The 21,861-nt window shown below is 39.3% G+C and overlaps 1 protein-coding gene across 1 annotated transcript in view; it reads right to left on the bottom strand.

Moving 5' to 3' along the window:
- Positions 1–21,861, bottom strand: part of dock3 (dedicator of cytokinesis 3) — an 821,127-nt gene that overhangs the window by 606,013 nt on the left and 193,253 nt on the right. The window contains exons 3-4 of the mRNA XM_048606243.1: positions 14,089–14,129; positions 4,492–4,547 (exon numbers count right to left, since the gene is read on the bottom strand). Of these exons, the coding sequence (XP_048462200.1) occupies positions 4,492–4,547; positions 14,089–14,129 (97 nt within the window). The remainder of the gene's footprint in view (positions 1–4,491; positions 4,548–14,088; positions 14,130–21,861) is intronic.

Here is a 21,861-nt window from a genome sequence, read left to right as displayed (position 1 = left end):
GTTTCATGGTAACCATTATTGAGATTGTTTTCAGTTACAGATTTCATTAATTGAGGTTAAATTCTATCAGCCATTCTGGTGGGATTTAAGAATGAGCCTCAGCCTTTGGATTACAAGTTTAGTGTTATTACCACTATGCTACTCTCCCCTAGCCATTTAATCACCGTATTTGATTTATTTTGATTTTCCACCCAGATTTCTCACTCCACGTAAGTACCTTTTATGACTGTGCACTTGATGCTAGGATAGGACTGTGATGGAGTCCAAAACTAGAGGGCATAGGTTTAAGGTGAGAGGGCACAGAGTTAAAAAGGACCTGAGGGGTAACTTTTTCACACAGATGGTGGTGCGTGCCTGGAACGAGCTGCCAGAGGAAGTGGTGGAGGCGGGTACAATTACAACATTTAAAAGGCATCTGGATGGGAATATGAATAGGAAGGGTTTAGAGGGATATGTGCCAAATGCTGCAAATGGGACTAGGTCAGAGTAGGATGTCGGGTCGGCACAGGCGATTTGGACCGAAAGGATTGTTTCCGTGCAGTATGACTCTATGAAACAGTTTTACAGTTCGAGAGGGACCAGATTCCCTCTGACATTTTATTATAGTAATACAATTGTCACTCAGCTAAAGTTAGGTATCACAGAAGTTTAATTCTTTCCTCATTTTGTGTTCACATACACCTTGCTCTCAAAAGGGGTGTTACTTAGTAATTACTACATACCAGTTAGGAATGAATTTTGTATCGCCACAGGAAATTGATTATAGTAACTGTATCTGGATCCAACTCACAAAAGTTCTGTTGGGACCAACCAGAAACCAAACCAGGCACTTGCCAATTCATATACTCAGCTATGCACATGTTTAGGTATTACCGTTTTATTTCTTTTCATCATAATCATGTTCTGCACAAGGTTTTGGGCTTCAAAACTACACCATCTGCACAACCCAGAGTAATTATTCTCACCAGTTTTCCTTTTACCTAGTAGAGAAATCCCTTGTACTACTAAGATCAGAAACACAATATTTAGAACACTGCAGCACACACTGGACAGGCAGTGGGATAGTAGTAAAGTCATTGAGCTAGTAATCCAGAATTCCAGACTAATATTCCAAGGATATGAGCTTGAATCACACAATGGCTGATGGCAAAATTTGAATTCAATAAAAAAAACCACTGGAATTAAAAATAGCTAGCCTAATAGCAAATAAGTAACCACTATTGATTGTTACCAAAAAAAACCTAAAATTATTCACTCATACTCTTTACAAAAGTAAATGTCATCCTTTCCTTGTCTAGTGTAATTGTGACTGCAGACCCACAGCAATGTGTGGTTGGTTATTAACTGCGCAATAAAAGATGAGCAATAAATGTTGGCCTATCTTACCACACCCATATCCCATGAACAAATTTTATAGAAGGCATACATCTACATTCGACTATTTAATAGATTAGTACATTTTGATTTTGAATGTGTTAGGATAGCACAGGAAAGGTACTCAGCTCAACATGCAATATTATATCTTTAATCTTTTGCAGATGCCTTATAACTGGACAATCCAAGCATGCAAGACTGAAGCAAAAGTAGGCCATTAGGCCCCCTTGACCTTGCTCTATCATTGGATAAGATCTGACTGATATGATTGTGGCCTCAACTCCACTTGCCTGTCTACTTCCAATACCCATTGACTCTATGAATGGTAAAGAATCTATCTAACTTTATTTAAAACTACTGAATAATCCTGCTCTGTGGGAAAGAGAGCTCTATAAGCACTCAAATCTTAGAGGAAAAAAAAAACTCCTCACCTCTGCCTTAATTCAGAGATCTCTTTTTTTCTTTAAATTTCTACAGATGCACCATAGAAAGCATCCTATCTAGATGCATCACAGGTTGATACGGCAACTCCTCTGGGCGGCATGGTAGCACAGTGGTTAGCACTGCTGCCCCACAGCGCCAGGGACCCGGGTTCGATTCCAGCCTCGGGCGACTGTCTGTGTGGAGTTTGCACATTCTCCCCATGTCTGTGTGGGTTTCCTCCCACAGTCCAAAGCTGTGCAGTTAGGCGGATTGGCCATGCTAAATTGCCCACAATGTTCAGGGAGGTGTAGATTAGGTGGGTTTTAGGGGGATGGGTCTGGGTGGGATGCTCTGAGGTTTGGTGAGGACTTGTTGGGCCAAAGGGCCTGTTTCCACACTGTAGGGATTCTACGAAAAGACTGCAAGAAATTACAAAGAGTTGTGAATGTAGCCCAGTCCATCACAAAAATCAGCCTTCCTTCTCTTGATTCCATCTATACTTCCCACTGCCTTGGGAAAACAGCCAACATAATCAAAGATCCCTCCTACCCCAGAAGATCACAAGTTTGAAAACATGTATCGACAGCTTCCTCCCCATTATCAGACTTATAAATGGACTCTTCATAAATTAGAATTGTTCTTTTTCTGCACCTTCTCTGTGGCTGTAACTATATATTGTGCATTCTGTTCTATCACTTATATAAATGTATGATTTGTCGAATAGCATGCAAATCAATACTTTTCACTGTATTTTGGTATGTGACAATAATAAATCAAATCAATTCAAACTGTATCACCTATTTCTAGTCTCTCCACAAGGAGAAACAGGCTTCCAACATATTCAGCTCCATCAGGATCTTGCAGGTTTCAGTAAGATCATGGATACACGTAAACCTATCCAACTTGTCCTTGTAAGGTAACCACACTAATTCAGGAATCAATTCAGTGAAACCTCTCCGAACTGCTTCTAATGAAATCATTTCCATTCTTAAATAAGAAGACCAAGTCTACACATAGTTCTCTAGCTCACCCATGCCCTATTTAACTGTAGCAAAACATCCCTACATTTGTTTCATTCCCTATTAACATTAATATGCTGTGTAACATTCAAAGTGGACAAGTTCACATTTTCCTACATTGTGCACCACCTGCCAAATGTTTGGCCATACACAACCTTATAGACTCCTTATATCCTTTTCACAACTTACTTTCCAAGATATCTTTGTGTCATCTGCAAGTTTAACAACGATAGAATTGGTCCCACCATCCAAGTTATCATTATCTTGTCTACCATCCAGTTTACTGGTACAGGTTTGTAAATAGTGGAGACCCCTGCACTGACTTCTATGGCACACTACTTGTTATGTCTTGCCAACTCAAAAATGATCCATTTATGCCTATTCTCAGTTTCTTGTTAGCTAATCAATCCTTTTGCCCATGCTAATAAATGGTACACCTTTTTCTACAAGCTGTTGTTTTTTTTGTATTAACCTTTGATGTAGCACTCTGTCAATGCCTCTGAAAATCTGGTCAATGACAGCCAAGTATTTCCACTACATGGAGATGAAATATAAAGTAACCTCAACAGGAAATTGTAATGACCATCATTGCACTTAAAATTAGGAATTAAATACCACATAAGCTCTCAAGTATTTGCAATATTTCTTTTATTCAATCAACCATTTCAATAACAATTTGTCAATTTTAAAAAATCCATTGAAGGTTTACAACCATAAATTGCCAATGTAGAAATCCAATTGTGAGATCAGAATCAACAACTACCATAGAAACAATACTACTTTGTATGTGTCAGCCCCAGACATTTTTCTGATTATTGAACAGTCTTTGATTTCTAAACTCTAGAAACAGAAATAAAGACATTTTCCAAAATGAATGTGGCAATTTATGATGAAATTAATCAGATTCGCAAACATCTTTAACAGTCACACCATGATAGTGCACTTTGAATCAAATCCTTAACATTTGAATTTTATATGTACTTCTTTAGACGGTGTTATTTATGATCAGTATCTACTCATCCTAACATTGTCAGAAAGTAAATAAACATCAGGAAACATAATTCCTAATTTTGAAGTGCAATGATAGTCATTACAATTTAATTTGTGGTAGGTCTACTCTATTAAAGAGAAGGTCAGGCATTACAATTTGTTAATTTGGTTCCCTTCAACAGAATTACTCCAATATAAGAGAATCTCACTAATCATTAAACAAGATAATGGTTTGGGAGTCCTTGATTCAATCAATAGTACACAGTCCAGAAGCATAAATTGTGATTGAAAGAGAAAAAACAAAGTTAAACAATAAATCTGAAAGTTTTCAGAAAAAAAGCATATTAGGCATAAAAAAGAGTAATATTAGCATTAAAAATGGCCATGCAAAAGGAAAAAAGAAAAACTGATATCAAAGTGTGCAAAATTAAACAATTTAGAGCTAGTTTTCCCCCATTTTTCTAAATTAGCATCTGATTCAACATTACAATGGGAAAGCTTTAAAGTTACTGAACTAATTACATCATTAGGAGACTGCCAATTCCCTGGATTTTCCAGAATCTAAGATTTGAAATTTCAATAGCAGTGGACAGAAAAAACACAGGATGATTTTCACAAAGGTCCCTTTAAGTGTATAATAAATTGGCATCACAATACAACCATCCATTCCTCAATGAGTACTCACCCCCGGTTACTAACAACTGCTGCCTTCAGGTGGATATAGCTTGCAGGAAAGAGACCCTGTAGGGAAAAAAACAAGTTTCCTTTTGTTTAAAAATGTAATAATGCAGAACAATAATAGTACAGCCAGATAATCTACATCAAACTAAATGAAAAAAATACAGTAACCAGATAAAGCCTGATCATCATAACTTCTTTTTTACATACATAGTTATTACAATTATTAAGAATTAGAATATAACTATTTGAATGTTTTCCTGCATTGATTTTTAAGAAAAATACTTTTGTGGCATTATTGAAGCTACGGTCTAGGAAGACTTTATCATACGGATTATGTCAGCCATAGTCCAAGTATCAGACAGCCTGCAATGTATCTCTGTCACCTCTTCCAGCGAATAGTTCTTCACGAATGATAAAATATTTCAGCTTTAAGTGTTAATTTGTCATTATCAAAGGGCTCATCAACACCAATAAGCAATTTCGCACACCAAAGCTAAACCTATGGCATCAATAGTTAGATTTTAAAAAAAACTAAAATATTATTTAACTCATTTATTTACATCCTATGTAACTTTGGCAATGACATCACTCCCTCTTCAGTCTATCTGCAGCCTTTGACATGATTGATCTCTCAGTCCTTGTCCAGTATAGTCCAGTGTCTGACCGTTCTAACATGACAATCACTTGCAATTATTTATCTTCCTACTCATGTTCTGCTTTTGGTTGATGTTGATGGAGCAGTGTCCATTAGTTTACATATCTATGAAGATGACACCCAGCTGTACCTCACCAGCACTTTTCTTAACTCTTCCTTTGTTGTTGCTGAGTTATCAGATTTGTATTAGATAAGCAGAAATTTCATCTCTCATGCCAGCTGGATAGCTAGAAAGGACAGCCCACTGTTTCCTTTGTGGAAGGCCTACTGTATTAAAGGCCTCCTCAGGCATTTATGTGGTCTAGCCCTTCCTTGGAATCAACGACACCAAGCTATCCCTCGGGCTGCCAGCCAATCATAGACCAGAAGGTCTTCATTGGCATCAGTGCCAATAGGCAAGCAATGGTAACTGCCTGAAATGCACCCATCAGAGGTCAGGATCAGCTAGGGACCCAGATCACAGGTGAGTGAGAGTGGTTTAAGATCTCTGGTGACTCTCTATAGAGGGACAGGGAGAAAAATGAAGGGCATGGGTGACATTGAGTGGGACCCCATCATCACCAATGCTGGGTCCCTTGATTGGACAGTGAGTGTTTGCTTTTCAGGCTCAGGATCATAGAATCATACAGTATAGAAACAGCCCTTCAACCGATTGAGTCTGTACTGCCAAATTACACTACCACTTCTCATGTGCCAACTGCGCTGCCTGCTTCTGGTTGAGTATCAACGGTAGAAGGATAACACCCTCACCTACTTAAAGACTCATTTAGCTTTGGGGCAAGAAGCTTGCCCATGGCCTTCGTGCCTGGTCATAACAGAGCATAAGTGGGAAGGCTGAGGGGTCACACGCAGCATCCTCTGGCCCAATTAAATAACCACCTGCCCCTCCTCTAATTTTGGGATTCTGAAATATCTGGATTTTATTTGCTCTTTCATTGGTTGTCTGAGCCCTAGGCTCCACAATTTCAGCCACCCCTTCACCCCCACATCTCTCTATGCCCTTAAACTTAGTTCACTGTCCTCATTTAAGACACATTAAAAATCTACCTCTTTTATGGAACTTTATGTTATCCGACCTGATGCAGCGCAAGGGGAAGTGAGCCCTGGAGCAGCACGAGAGGAAGCAAGTCCCAGAGCAGCGCAAGAAGAAGTAAATCTGGGTGCAGCACTAGGAGAAATGAGTCCCTGAGCAGCTCAACAATGCAGAATGGCCTGGAGGCTTCTAGCGGAGAGGGACAGTTGTTGGCCTGGGTCAGACCACATGCTGCTATTTGAAACTCTTTATTGAACTGTAATGTCAATCCTTTAACTATCTTATTTCTAACATTTTTTTTAGACACTAAGTAATGCTACTACTTTTCCCTTTATTCCTCTTTTATATCCAAGATTTGTACTTAGATACTTGTAGTTAGGATGGCACCATTAGAGGCAGCATTGTAAAAACTTTTCACTGCACTTCTGCACCAGAGTACACGTGACAACAAAGGATATTCTATTCTAATACCTTACATGGCTCGGTATCGTATACTATTTAATAATGCTCACTTGAAGGGTCTTGGAATGTTTCATCACACTCATATAGCACCATTAGTGTAAGTCATTATTGGCACTTTCAAAAGTTAATTTCAATGATGAAATCACTCCTTTAAAATGGCCGTAACACAATATGACCAGGTAATCAAATTGTTGTATCGTGGCTTGAATAACAAAAATCAGTGACAATAATGTTTTTAGTCAGTGAAACAAATAACTAGTGAACAGATGATGTGCTTGACTCTCAAGTTGAAACAAGCTGAATTCTAGCATAATGTCCAAGTCATCCTGTGTACACGATTTGTGGCTGTACCCATCACAGAATCATGATTGTATTTAGGGATTCATTTTTTGATATCTTTCTGCTTGAAGGCTTCAGATTACCTTAAAATTTTGGCTTTAAGGTTTTTCAAACTTCAGAATAATTGGACAGTTTTGAGCTACAATTCTGCATTCTGAGTATGTCATTTTGAAAATGTTGAGACAGGTTTCTGATTTGAAACAATTACGATGTAAACTCTTCAAACGAAAACTTAGGAGTTTCTCTTCTGGCTCACAAAAGACTGAGCAATAATCTCAATATTAACTTCAGAGCTTTATGATACACAAGTCTGATTAGAATTTCAGTAATTGCATCTTTTTTCAATATTAAATGATCACATATAAACTGCCCACAATTGGAACTTCTTGTGGTTTCTTTTATGTTGATACCAACAGAAAAATTGGACAGTGCTTTTCTTTTGAAAAAGACTACCTTTTTCTCAGTAAACAGATTTAAAACTCAGTTTCAAAGAATCCTGATGAATAAGTTTGAGGTTAAGACAAATTTTCCATATGAACTGAGAAACTTACATACAGTTATGTAAAATAAAAGTGTGGTTGTTAGAAATTTGAAATAAAAACAGAAATTGTTGCAGAAATGCAACAGGTAGGACAATTTCTGTGGAGAGAAAACAGAGCAAAGATTTCAAGTCTAGTTATCCTTCTTAGGAACTGATAGTAGCTAGAAAATGGTGCTATATATGCTGAAGATAGAGGTGAGGAAGATAGAGAATGAGCATGTGTGCAGTTGAAAGCAGCCATAGCATGACAAGTCCTAGGATGTGGGTGTGGGTAAAGGACATGGAACAAAGTGATCAGGTTCAAAAATTATTGAACTCAATATTGACTTCTGAAGGCTGCAGGGTCCCAAAGCAGATAATGAGACGCTGAAAGTAACAGATGGTTGTTTGGTAGCACAGAACTTGAGTAATGCTGTAAAAAGACATTTTGTTGAAGATTTTCATCTTGCACACAGCAGGATATGCACAAGAATTCTAATGTAAAGGGGAACAGCGTTGTATACTGTGTGAGATGAGTGTATTGATTGTTCAGCAATGATTGGTAGAGGTACTGTCATGGAGAATCCACCAGTTAGATGATGACCTACAGTTAACTGTCAAGTATTTCATAGTTAAACAACTCTGATTATTCAGGGCACTGTCTTTACCAATGAATCACAGAATATCAGTTCCTTATTTTGCCACGTTACAACAGGCACAATGCGTACATATTGTTCAGGTTTAAGAAGATCAGAGCCCTGTGTATTAATATATGGACCTTCTAATAAGTAGAAGGGCTCCATACTGTGCTCAACGGATAACGTTGAATTGGTCGCCAGTATAATTCTTAGCACAACCAGCAGCTGACTGTCATATTGGCCACCAACTAAACTGCTGGCATGCGTTACAGTGCTTCTTCAAACTGAGAAAAAAATGTCACAATACATTCAAAGCTGTGGAACAATGTGCTGAGAAACTCTCCAATATTTAGAATCTCTTTCTTTTAAAAAAAACACAGGCTTTGCTGGAAAGAACAAACAAATCTAAGCACTTGCCCCATTCTACTGATTAACAGGAAGCATACTGTGAAATGGAAATGAGATATCATCTGCTACTTAAAATACACCATCTGTCTTTTTGTTTCAATTTACTAATTTTGTATATTTCTCAGCATTTATTATTTGAGAACTTGGGCTATTATGAATATCTGTGTGTTTCAAAAGATCAAGAACCACTTATTTTAGCAGCTAGCCGTATTCACATCTTTGATTTATAGTTCTCAGGTTATTAACCAATTATGTGCATCTGTGATAAACAGATAAGTCTGTATTTGTTTTCACAATAGAATGACCACTTGAAGAGATTTTTTTTTTAAATATTTAAAATACTTTTAATTCTGTGAATTTTTTGAACAGTATTAAGTATCTTTGAATATAACAACTTTATTCAATTTTTGAATCCTGCGTTTGCCCATTGTGGATATACAATGTAAATGGCTAGCAAAGATACATGGACACATGTTGATGGAGAGTTGAGAAGGTGAGAAAAGGTAAGGGGAGGTTTGGGGGTTAAGAAGAAGCATGGTGAATGTGTGGTATCATGAAAAGAAATGGGGAGGATTAAGAAAGCACAGGGAGTAATGAAGCAGGGCATGACAATCACGTTGGACTCGTGAATCAATGTCCCCAGCAAACTGAAGTAGGTAATCCTTACCACCCTGCCAAAGCAGAAAATCAACGATGGAATCCAATCCATTCTCAAGGAGAGATATAATTGGGCCCTTTAATTGGACTCAACATTGGTACACATGCACATGCATTGAAAACCTTATAGCTTTCACGGATATCTGAAACAGTTCAAGCACATGCTCGCTGACCAGGGCATCATCTCCTAACATGCATTTGATCATTTGTGCTCCATAAACATTATTCCTACTTATTGCGATAAAGTTTGACAGAGTAGATTTTAAAATGTGACTGTTCCAGTTATTCTTAAGTCCTAAAATTCGTCTATTCCTACAATGACAAATAGTTATCTAAAACATAATGGTGACCACAAATTTTCAACAGCATTCGCATAATCATTATCTTATTGCAATAAATGAGAGCCGTACATATGGGTCATTATATTGTTACGATTTTCTCTCCACAGAACAGAATAATTCATGAACTTAAAGAATAGATCAACGAGCATGACATATTGCACCCCACTTCCTCTTTTAGGCTATATATTTATACTCAAAAAATACCTTGGCATTTCAACAAGAATATGAAAAAGCTGTTATCAATTATAATTTATGGTGTTATTCAGCTAATTCATGCAACTTAATAGAACAATAACAATGGTAGTTGATAATTCTTGTGTTAGCTCTTCAATTCTGGTTTCAAACTATGAGAAGTTTTTGCTTATTGTGATTTGACTGATTGGCCAGCTGGTATTAATTGTTAAATGTTCCATATTCTAAAGATGCCACATTATTAAACTAATCCTGTAAGGCACCTCAATCCTCTCTGATGTTGTAATGTAGTTGGCAATATGCCAAAATTATCATATTGCTGATTCAATGTTATTAATCCTTTTCGCATAACCAAAGTTCAATTATCTTTCACTTGTTCATTAGTCAGCATGAAAAGTAACATTATGAAATTTAATTTACAATTATATCCATAAGTGATAAAAATAAATCATAAGAGAATATTCAATCCATATTGGCTTACCTCTGGTGGATAAGCATTTTGATGCATTTATTATGGATGAATTGTGAGTGGATGATCTATCAGAAATATTTTCAATGCCATCTCAGTTCACAACAACAGATGGAAAAGGGGTGACACAGGTTTCCTCAAAATAGCTGCAGTATGCAAGATTTCAACATCAACATCTCAGGGGTTACCATCAACCAGAAGCAGAACTGGAACAGCCACATAAACACTGTGACTACTCGAGCAGTTCAAAGGCTGGGAATTATGCAGCAAGTACTCATCCCTCAACTCCCCAAAGACTTATCTTGTACCTACAAGGCATAAAGCAGAAGCGTGACAAACTCTTTCCATTTGCTTGGTTGAGTGCAGGCCCATCAATACTGAGAAGCATGATACCATCAAGGTCAAAACCAGTCTTGATTGGGGCTCCATACATCTCCTTCAACATTAATGCCTTCCACTATCAACAAAGTGACAATAGTATGCACTATCTACACAAATGCACTGCATTAACTCCATGGATCCATTGACAGCAATTCTAAAGCTGCGACCTCTAGCCATTTAAAAGGATGAGGGCAGATGATATGTGAGAATGGCACAGTCTGAAAATTCCCATCCAAGCCAAAAACCACCCTGACTTTGAATTGTATCACTGTTCCTTTACTGTTTCTGGGTCAAAACCCTGGACTCACTTCTGAACAGTACTGCAGGTGTACCTATATCACATGAACTGCTGTGGTTCAAGATAATGCTACCCTAAAAGCCAAATAGGGATAGGCAATAAAATACTGGACCAGATAGTGATGCCCACATCCCATGAAAGATTTTTTTTTTAAATTTACAAACATCTGAGAAAAGACATGTTATATTAACTTGTCATATTACCTTACAGGTGCCAACTGCAACACTGAAGATTCAGCAATATATTTTCAAATCAGAATTACTTGCCAGGAAACTTGCAGATGGTATTCCCCTGTGCTTGCTGCCCTAGACCTTCTAGGTAGGAGAGTTCGTTGTTTTCAGAGATGCTGTTGAAGAAACCATGATGAATGTTGTTGGAACTGGGCTATTCCAAGTAAACTGAAAGCACTTGAGCACACTCTTGTGACTTGTGTCTTGTACATTTTAAGTGTTAAGAGATGCCAGGGAGTCACAGGAGAAATATGCCGCAAATATCCAGCGTCAATCTCCTCTTGCAGAGACAGTAAGTATTTATCTGGCTGGTCCAGTTATGTTTCTGGGTGATTGTAATCCCCACAATGCTAATGATCAAAGATTCAGTAATGATAATACAGTTTTGTGTGAAGAAATCTAGTTAGAGGGTTGAGATTGCTGCAGATAAGATCATAAGAAATAGGTGCAGGAATAGGCCATTCAGCCACTCAACCACTCAAGCCTGCTATGCCATTCAATAATATTAAGGTTGATCCGATATTCCTCACATCCACTTTCTTGCATTTTCACCAAAATCTTTGATTCCCGTACTGATCAAGAATCTATCGATTTCAGCCTTAAATATACACAAGGACTCTATTCCCACAGCCTTCTGTGGCAACGATTTCCAAAGACTCTCGATCCACTGAGATAAGTAATTCTTCCTTGTCGGAGTCTTAAATTGGCATCCCATTATTCTCACCTTTGTTACATGCAGTGCTTACAACTGATTTTTTATGTTATCTTGTGAAGCAAATCAAATTGGTTGCAGCCTGGCTTCTGTGGCAGTTGTGATTCCAGGAGGTGGCTGAGCCAGATCATTGACTTGATACTTCTGGTTAAGGAAAATAGAAACGCTTTTTGGTCTTTTGCAATCGAATGCTAGGCTCTGTCATTATTTAGGATGGGATATTCATGGAGCCACCTCATCCTGTTGTTTAATTGTGTGTCACCTTTCAAAACTGAATATTGAAAGACTGAAAAACTTTAATCTAATTCATTGGTTGTGGTATCACTTAGTTTTATCTACAGCATATTGCTTCTGCCATTTAACATTTACGTGGTCCTGAATTGACTTGCCATGTTTCAACAGCTCGAGGCAATACAGACTGGATGGGACCAAGGTGGCTACATCATTGTCAAGGAATAAAACATCATGGACATAGTTACTTGCAGACCTAAGGAGCAACATCTCCAGGAAGGGTGATGTACAGATTGACATTCACACAAGAATCAGCAAAACCACAAGGGTCTTCAAAAGACATCACATGGTGCAGGCATTCAACATCATCATCATGTCATGATCATAAAACTGCAACTCCACATGTCCAATGTAGTACCAAATGCAAACTATGCCAATGAGACATAGAAGAGGATAACAAAAGTATCATGTGAATTGGAAGTCTTCCAACACTGTTGCCAACATAAATCCTGGGCATCGCTTGGAGAGACAAAATCACCCATCAAGGGTTGGTACACAGGACTGGTCAGAAGCACATCACAGAACATCACAGAGAGATGGCCGAGACTGCTTGGACACATAGTTCACCTCCAAGACATACAACGAGCAAGAGTGGCAGATGAATCGACACAGCCAGATAACAGAAGTTGGGCCAGCCAAAGAAGACCTGGAAAAGTACATTTATAGAGGACTTTCAAGAGCAAGACACCACCTGGGCTCCAGCAAAAGCAATTGCAATGGACAGATCTGGTGGCAAAGTCTTACCATGGTCATATATCAAATCAGTGGACTTAATTCTGAGTAGGTCAGTCCTGCATTGTAGCTTCACAAAGTTGGCGCCTTAAATTTTAGGTATTTTTAGGTCAATGCCATTCCTGACTAAACACTTCCCATTGAACCTGGGTTAGTACTCTGCTTTGATGGTAGTAGTTGGAGGAGGGATATGTCAGATCATGAGATTATCACTTGTCAAGGTACAGAGTTCTGGTGCTATTGAAAGCCCATAGCACTACTAACGAAATCTACTATTTTGGCAATCGAGTTGAATATGATATTGGTTTCATTGATTATTATCTGCTTTTGCTTCATCATGGTCAGGCAATCAAGTCTCTTAACATCATTCTTAGCTATTTTAATAGTCCATTATAAAGGTTAGTAGCACACAAAATATATTTCCAGAATTTTCTAACCTTGCTTCAGATTTACAAATTTCTTCAGCTTATTTTGGTCTAGTTCTATGTTCAAAGTAACTCATTTTGCGCATAATATGCAATCTATTAACCTAGATTGCTTTCAATAAAAAAATTCTCCTAATGGTTTTGTTGGGTTAGTGCACAAATAAGTAATATACAACAGAATCCTTTTTCAATACAATATCCAAGTATTTTACTGCAACAACGGTGTATTCAACACACACCTGCTTGGCAGTTGGTAATACGTGGTTCTTCAATGATATAAAACTTTTATGGCATGTACAGTGAGACAAGGTATAAGGAATACGGTTGAAATCAATGCAGGGTTTAATTTCAATATAGCTAGTGTGCTATACTTTAATTAGCTCACCTTTACTGTATTGTGAAGAATTTTATAGCTCACCTACGCAGCAGTTAAAAGACTCTAACTTACGCTGAAACAATACACTATGAGAGTCATAGTGCTGCTAATTTGGTCAATATAACTAAATCCCACTAATCATTATAAATGAATTAAATAGATTGCTAGTGAATTACCAGATATAAGTGCTGCCTGCAAATAATTGTTAAAATTAAATTTCACATTACTTTAATATAAAGGCAAAAACCCCAACAAATTGAATCGATATGAAATATAAAATGTTCTTCAGCATAGACAGACATAATAACTGCAGAAATAATAGAAATTATAGAACAACAATAGAAAATTAATGTAAATTATAGCTCATGTAGGGATCCAACACTGGGTTTGAATTTGGTTCAAGAATTCTGGTTCTTGAAATGGAAAGCTATGGATTACTTACTTTGACTGTAGGCTTTTTGGTTGCAAACCCTCTGAACCATCCTGCAAAAGAAATAAAAACAGGCTGCCAGTCAAGAAAAAATATAAAGGTTTGTCATATTAGTGGATCTCTATTTGGGAAAATGATAGCTGATAGTACTTTAAACATATTGACCATCAAAGAAACTGGTAAAATTTGGGAAAACATGAAGAAAGGGTGGAAAACCGTGAGAAAGAAACACTGATGTACTGATGAAGGATTTTATATCAAGTATTGTAATGCAACTGTGGATATATATCACATGGGCCCAATATCCTGGTGTCATCTGCACAATGAATCTTTCGCTTTCATGTAATGCTGTTTCCACTCCAATATATCTAATTCCGAATTTCAGAATGAACGCAATTAAGCAACAAGATTTAAAATGAGATCAAGATGAAAGTGCAACTCAAGAGGCCCCAAACAAAACAGAAAAGTGTTGTACAAATACTTACAAATCAAAACGAAGACAGTGTGAGAGCTAGAAGCTAAAATTCAAATGTTTTAAAAACTGCAGAAAAATGTGCATTTAAACAGGCTTCATCAATGTGGAATTCCTTTGAATTATTTGGAACCCAAAGATTTCAAACTTAATCCGTTGAAAACAAAGGGTATTCAATGCTGATACCTTCTATACATACATATGTGTGTATATATATATTTAAAAAACATTAAAGGGGTGAAATACCATTCTTCAAATTTTCATATGCAAATAAATGTCACATTACCTTCTCCCTGATTGAATTACTAACTCCTAAAGCAACAGTTCACAGCTAAGGAGATTTGAATGCAGTAACAAGTAAAAACAAAAACTACGAAACATGGACCAAAAAGTACAGTTATAAATTATGATTTAAAAATCAGTTTAGTTCAGTTTTCTTTATTTATTAATGGGGTGAAGGCATCGCTGGCCAGGCAGGATTTATTGCCCATCCCTAATTGCCCAGAGGCAGTTAAGAGTCAACCACATTGCTGTGGGTCTGGAGTCACATGTAGGCCAGACCAGGTAAGGATGGCAGTTCCCTTCCCTAAAGGACATTAGTGAATCAGATCGGTTTTTCTGACAATCAAATGATAGATTCATGGTTATCATTAGATCCTTAATTCCAGATATTTATTGAATTCAAATTCCACCATCTGCCATGGCAGGATTTGAACTCAGGACTCCAGAATGTTATCTGGGTCTCTCGATTAACAGTCCAGTGATAATCCCCCTAGGCCATCGCCTCCCCAATAGTGGTTGGTACCACTATTGGCTATACATTATCTGAAACAGCAATGAAGTCTATTACTGGGAGTTCCATTAATGAAATACCATTTTGTGTAGAAGTTAAACTTGCTTATATAGGTAGACATTACTGATAACATTATACAATTCAAAGGGAAGTTGTAAGTTCTTTCAGTGACATGGTCAAGGTTTGACAGCCACCATAAATTGATGAACTGATTCATGGGCAGCACAGTGGCTCAGTGGTTGGCACTGATGCCTCACAGTGCCGGGGACCCAGATTCGATTCCAATCTCAGATGACTGATTTTTTGGAGTTTGCACCTTCTCCCCATGTCTGCATGGGTTTCCTCCAGGTGCTCTGGCTTCTTCCCACAGTCCAAAGTTGTGCAAGTTAGATGGATTGGCCATGCTAAATTGCCCATAGTATCCAGGGATGTGCAGGCTAACTGGATTAGCCATGGGAATTGCAGGATTACAGGGCTAGGGTAGGGGGCTGGGACTGATTGGGATTCTCTTCCCAGTCAGTGTGGGCTCGATGGGCTGAATGTAATAATGTTGTATTGATTATAACAGCCTGCTTCCACGCTGTAGGAATGCATGGTCACTGACAAGTTCACATACATAACAAAAGTGATTGCACTTTAAATAATTTGTTATAACAAATACTTTGGAATATTCTGAGATGTGATAAAATGTTATATAAGACAAACAAACCTCATAACATTTTTGAGTCCTTGAGTGCAAGAAGATGTATAGAGGATTTTGTTTCAGCTTAAATGCCCTCCCCCGGTCAAAAGATAGTGAACAGGTCCAGCGACTGACAACACTAAAACTAGGTAAGTCATTATTTAGAACAAAGAACAAAGAAAATTACAGTACAGGAACAGGCACTTCGGCCCTCCAAGCCTTCACCAACACGCTGCCCGTCACAACTAAAACTCCCTACCCTTCTGTGGACCGTGTCCCTCTATTCCCATGTTTTTCATATATTTGTCAAGACGCCCTTTAAAAGTCACTATAGTATCTGCCTCCAATACTTCCCCCAGCAGAAAGTTCCAGGCACCCACCATCCTCTGTGTAAAAAAACTTGCCTCATACATCACCTTTAAACCTTGCCCCTCGCACCTTAAACCCATGGCCCCTGGTAACTGATTCTTCCACCCTGGGAAAAAGCTTCTGACTGTCCAGTCTATCCATGCCCTTCATACTCTTGTAGACCTCTATCAGGTCACCCTTCAACCTCCGTCGATCCAGTAAGAACAACTCAAGTTTCTCCAACCTCTCCTCGTAGCTAATGCCCACCATACCAGGCAACATCCCGGTAAATCTTTTCGATACCCTCTCCAAAGCCATCACATTCTTTTGGTAGAGTGGCGACCAGAATTGAACGCAATGTTCCAAATGCGGCCTAACTAAGGTTCTATAAAAGCTGCAACATTACCCATCAATTTTTAAACTCAATGCCCCGGATGATGAAGGCAAGCATACCATATGCCTTGTTGACTACCTTTTCCACTAGCATTGCCACTTTCAGTGACCTGTGTACCTATACATCCAGATCCCTCTGCCTATCAGTACTCTTAAGGGTTCTGCCATTTACTGTATATTTTCCATCTGGATTAGACCTTCCAAAAAGCATTACCTCACATTTTTCCGGATTAAACTCCATCTGCCATCTCTCTGCCCAAGTCACCAACCGATCCAAATCCAGCTGTATCCTTTGATGGCCCTCATCGCTATCCACAATTCCACCAACCTTCGTGTCATTGGCAAACTTATTAATCAGACCAGTTACATTCTCCTCCAAATCATTTATATATATTACAAATAGCAAAGGTCCCAACACTGATCCCTGAGGAACGCCACTAGTCACAGCCCTCCATTCAGAAACGCACTCTTCCACTGCTACTCTCTGTCCTCAATGACTGAACCAGTTTTTTATCCATCTTGCAAGATCACACCTGACCCCGTGTGACTTTACCTTCTGTATCAGTCTGCCACGAGGGACCTTGTCAAAGGCCTTACTGAAGTCCATGTAGACAACATCCACTGCCCTACCCCCATCAGTCATCTTTGTCACTTCCTCAAAAAACTCAACCAAGTTAGTGAGACACAACCTCCCCTTCACAAAACCACGTTGCCTCTCGCAAATACACCCATTGATTTCCAGGTGTGAGTAAATATCGAAGAATCCTCTCCAATAATTTCCGTACCACTGATGTAAGGCTCACCGGCCTGTAATTAGCTGGATTATCCCTGCCACTCTTCTTAAACAAAGGAACAACATTGGCTATTTGCCAATCCTCTGGGGCCTCCCCTGTAACCAGTGAGCATACAAAGATTTCCCTCAAGGCCCCAACAATTTCCTCCCTGGCCTCTCAGTATTCTGCAGTATATCCCATCAGGCCCTGGGGACTTGTCTACCTTAATGTTTTTCAAGACCCCCAATACCTCCTCCCTTTTGATCTCAACATGACCCAAACTATCTACACACCCTTCCCCAGACTCATCACCCACCAAGTCCTTCTCTATGGTGAATACTGACGCAAAGGACTCATTTAATACCTTGCCCATTTCCTCTGACTCCACACATAAATTCCCTTCACTGTCCTTGAGTGGGCCAACCCTCTTTGGGCAGATAATACCCCGAATGTAACTGAAATGTTCTTTAATGAAGTGACTCTTCAACTCAATTTATTTTGACAAAATAAATAATCGAGCTAAAGTTTACACTTAGGTTCAAGACAGTTTGGTGAAGGAAAAGGCAAAAGTCAAAAAGTGTCTTCAGGATTAAATTCAGAGTAGCATTATTTGTTATATTGTGTAATCAATACAACATTATTACAGCATTAATGCTAATGCTGAAATTGCTAATCATAGGTATACCAGGTTCTGACATTAGCAAAAATTAAAGTATCGTCTTTCTATATCCATGTCCATCATCCTCAAGAGTTCGTCATTCTACAGTGTTCAAATTCCACCATACTGTGCTATTTATCCTGAGGGATGTGCAACTCAGTGATGTCATTGCAAGGTTGCTTCATGGTCATGAATTCCTCAAGCAAGTTAATTCAGGGAACACTAAATATGTACTCACTAAGAATTCTTCCATCTGATTAGTCGAAGGACCTCACTGTTTCTTGCCCCAACCACAGATCTCCCTGCTAGGGTGCTGTACTGCTTAAAAATGCTAGACTGAGAAAAAACCCGAGAAGCTCACAGCTATCAGCAGAAAACTGACGAGTGTTGTTCCTTAGCTGCTAACAGCAAAATCTAGGCCAATAGTTTTATATAATGCAACACAATTATTATACAGTGTATCCCATCTTGCTCAAACCTTCTCTACTACATCTATTTTACTTTGAATATGCTGACTCTGCCATGACCCAGGGCAAGTTATCTCACATGAGCTGATGCTTTTAACCCGATTAATTTTGCAACCAAGTTGGATGAATTACATGTTGAATTTTGTAGCAACCAAGGCTGAAGTGCTCATCAATGCTACGCTATTCCAGCTCAGACACCTCTGCTGCCATGTTTAAAGTCTAGCTTGACACAATTTCAGACACTGCAAGACAGGAATAGCCCCTTACACTGTGGTGCTCATCCCTAAACTCTGAAGACATGGCTCATTAGAAGTATCTCAAGGAGCTGGTGGACAAGGTGATGGTCAGAAGGTCAGTCCTTTTCTCAGCCCTCAGTAGAAAGAGGCCACGCCACCAAACCCAGTCAGGACAAAGACAGCAGGTCTGGTGCTTCTCCACAATCAGAAGAGATGACAAGCAGTACTGTAAGAAGATCAGTATCCCCTTCACTCTGGCTAAGTGTTATTATCTTCTCACTGCCTCTTCAGACTCTCAGGGTCATTACTCACTTTAGCACCACCACTGCATCTCATCAAGGCTGATGGATGACAATCCTCAGCATTGTATACATCATGCTCACAACTCCTTCATCCTCTACAATTACTCTACCTACCCCTAAGTTCCCTACTCACCCATTGGGGACATCTTACCTCTCTCTTCCTTATGCATGATCATTAATTTTTTTTAATCACTTCCACTATACAAATCCCTACCTTTGTCGCATTGCAGGAAAATTTGGCCTATAACTAGGCCCAGAAAGTCAAGACATGTGCTGAGGTGGCGGATATCAAGCAATGGCCACGAACTATTTCAACATTAACAAAGAAGCAGCCTTTTCTATTCACAGAAGTTACAGGCTGGTGAAGGAGCACTGTTATTAGTGTCAAAGCAATATAGATGTAGTGGATAGCACGCTGCACCTGGGGTAAATCACCTCGTGGAGATTTCCAATGCCCACACTGCTAGATTATCATCGTCAAGGGAAGGATATGACAACGTATGCACTAGCAAAAATGGCACAGTAACATCACAAGTGCACATATGGATGTAGGATTGGCAAGTGGCACACAGATTGCCAGTTGCTCTCGGAAATAAACTAGTGGCATAATAATTCAACGCTGCCGTGCTCTGTTTAGCTACCAGGATGGAATTGGCACTTATAATAATAGGAGTGCAAGTCCTCCTTCAACAGATAGCATCAAAGTTAATGGAGTGGGACCTCCTTAACTAAAGTCTACACTGTACTTCAGACAGTTGAAGAAAACTACAGTGGGACCTATTAATCCTGAGTGTCATCATTGGCCTACACTTCCTTGGTGGCTCTTGACCTGATGCTTCTCCCTTTGGAGGCTATGCAAGAGCAAAGTGAGGTTTCTATTCTTGCTAGTTTGTTGAATGTTCTAATCACTGTCTCCTTCTTGACTGTTCTCTGATAAACAATAAGGATGCCAGCAACCTCATGATTCATTTGAGCACTGTGAACACATAGTCTGTGGGGAAAGTCAGAAAGATAATGCAATGTTATTGAAGGAACACTTGAGCTATCACATACATAACAATCATGCGTAATGTTATGGCCTCACACAGTGTGGCAAAGAGGCTTCCCAAGGAGGTCACTGTCATGCCTTGATAAAGAGTGCTGAGGAATATGACCTTATCCAATGACACAGCGGACAATCAAGGTGTATATGCTACATTTCTGCCAGCAAACCACTATGAAAATTCCCTCCCCAACTAAACCCACCTGCTGAATGGAAAGAAAATTCTCCCATTCCTCACCATAGTCCCTATCCTTGCAGACTTGCATTTCAGTGAGAGACTATGGCAGCAGAGCATCTTATAGACTTTGCTATGAAATGTGACTGCCAATATGCAACTGATGCTTTCCTACAAGCAATACCAGAGAACTTTGAGTCGTTGAGTGGGTTGTGTTCCAGTATGTTAAACTAAAATTGGATCAGTCTTTTGAGTTGGTGATCCTTGTTCTCCTTACCCTTAAGGAATGTTTCATTGTATGGTCAAACCTTCCTGCTAAACAATTTATGATTCAGTGATTAGGAGCTTTTTTTTCATTCCTCTGTGATGTGGGCATTGCAGGCTGGCCAGCACTTTTATTGCCTATCCCTAGTTGCCCTCAAGAAAATGGTGGTGAGCTACATTCTTGAATCACTGCAGTCCACCTGCTCTGGGTTGACTCACAAGGCCATTAGGAAGAGAATCCCAGGATTTTGACCCAGCAACAGTGAAGGAATGGTGATATATTTCCAAGTCACAATGGTGAGCAGCTTGGAGGTGAACTTGAAGGTAGTAGTGTTGCCAGGTATCTGCTGCCCTGGTCCTTCTAGATGGAAGTGGTCGTGGTTTTAGAAGGTGCTGTCTGAGCATCTATGGAGAATGGCTGCAGTGCGTCTTGTAGACAGTACACACTGTTGCTGCTCAGCATCAGAGGTGGACGGAGTGGATGCTTGTGGATGTACTGTCAATCAAGTGGGCTGGTGTCAAGCTTCTGGAGTGTTGTAGGAGCTGCACTCAATGCAGGCAAGTGGGGACTATTCCATCACACTCCTGACTTGTGCCTTGTAGCGAATGGACAGGGTCTGGGGAGTCAGGTGGGTGAGTTATCCTCCAGCATTCCTAGCCTCTGACCTGTTCTTGTAGACAATGTGTTTATGTGGCGATTCCAGTTGAATTTCTGGTCAATGGTGACCCACCGGGATGTTGGTAGTGGGGGATTCAGTGATGGTAACAACACTGAATGTCAAGGGCCGATGGTCATCAGTAGATTCAGATATGTTGAGTTCTGATCTGCTTTATAGTACATAAACTCATGATATCAACTGTGGACCATTATCATTTACAAGTTGTTCTGGATAACGAAACCCTGCAAAGACCTCCAACAATATTTCAATGGTTTTCTTTGACGATGTTCTCTTCATGATCACAACCATAGTCCACTTAGAACAAAATCAGAAATTGCCGGAGACACTCAGCAGGTCTGGCAGTATTTGTGGAGAGAAACTAGAGTCAATGTTTCAGTTCCAGTGACCCTTCATCAGAAACAAGAGACAACAAGGTGCAGAGCTGGATGAACACAGCAGGCCAAGCAGCATCATAGGAGCAGGAAGGCTGACGTTTCGGGCCTAGACCCTTCATCAGATTG

Source organism: Rhincodon typus, chromosome 16 (genome assembly GCF_021869965.1).
Source record: "Rhincodon typus isolate 14 chromosome 16, sRhiTyp1.1, whole genome shotgun sequence".
In the NCBI taxonomy this organism is placed as follows: Eukaryota; Metazoa; Chordata; class Chondrichthyes; order Orectolobiformes; family Rhincodontidae; genus Rhincodon; species Rhincodon typus.
Note: the sequence above shows the minus strand (reverse complement) of the source record. Positions and strands in the feature narration are given on the sequence as shown.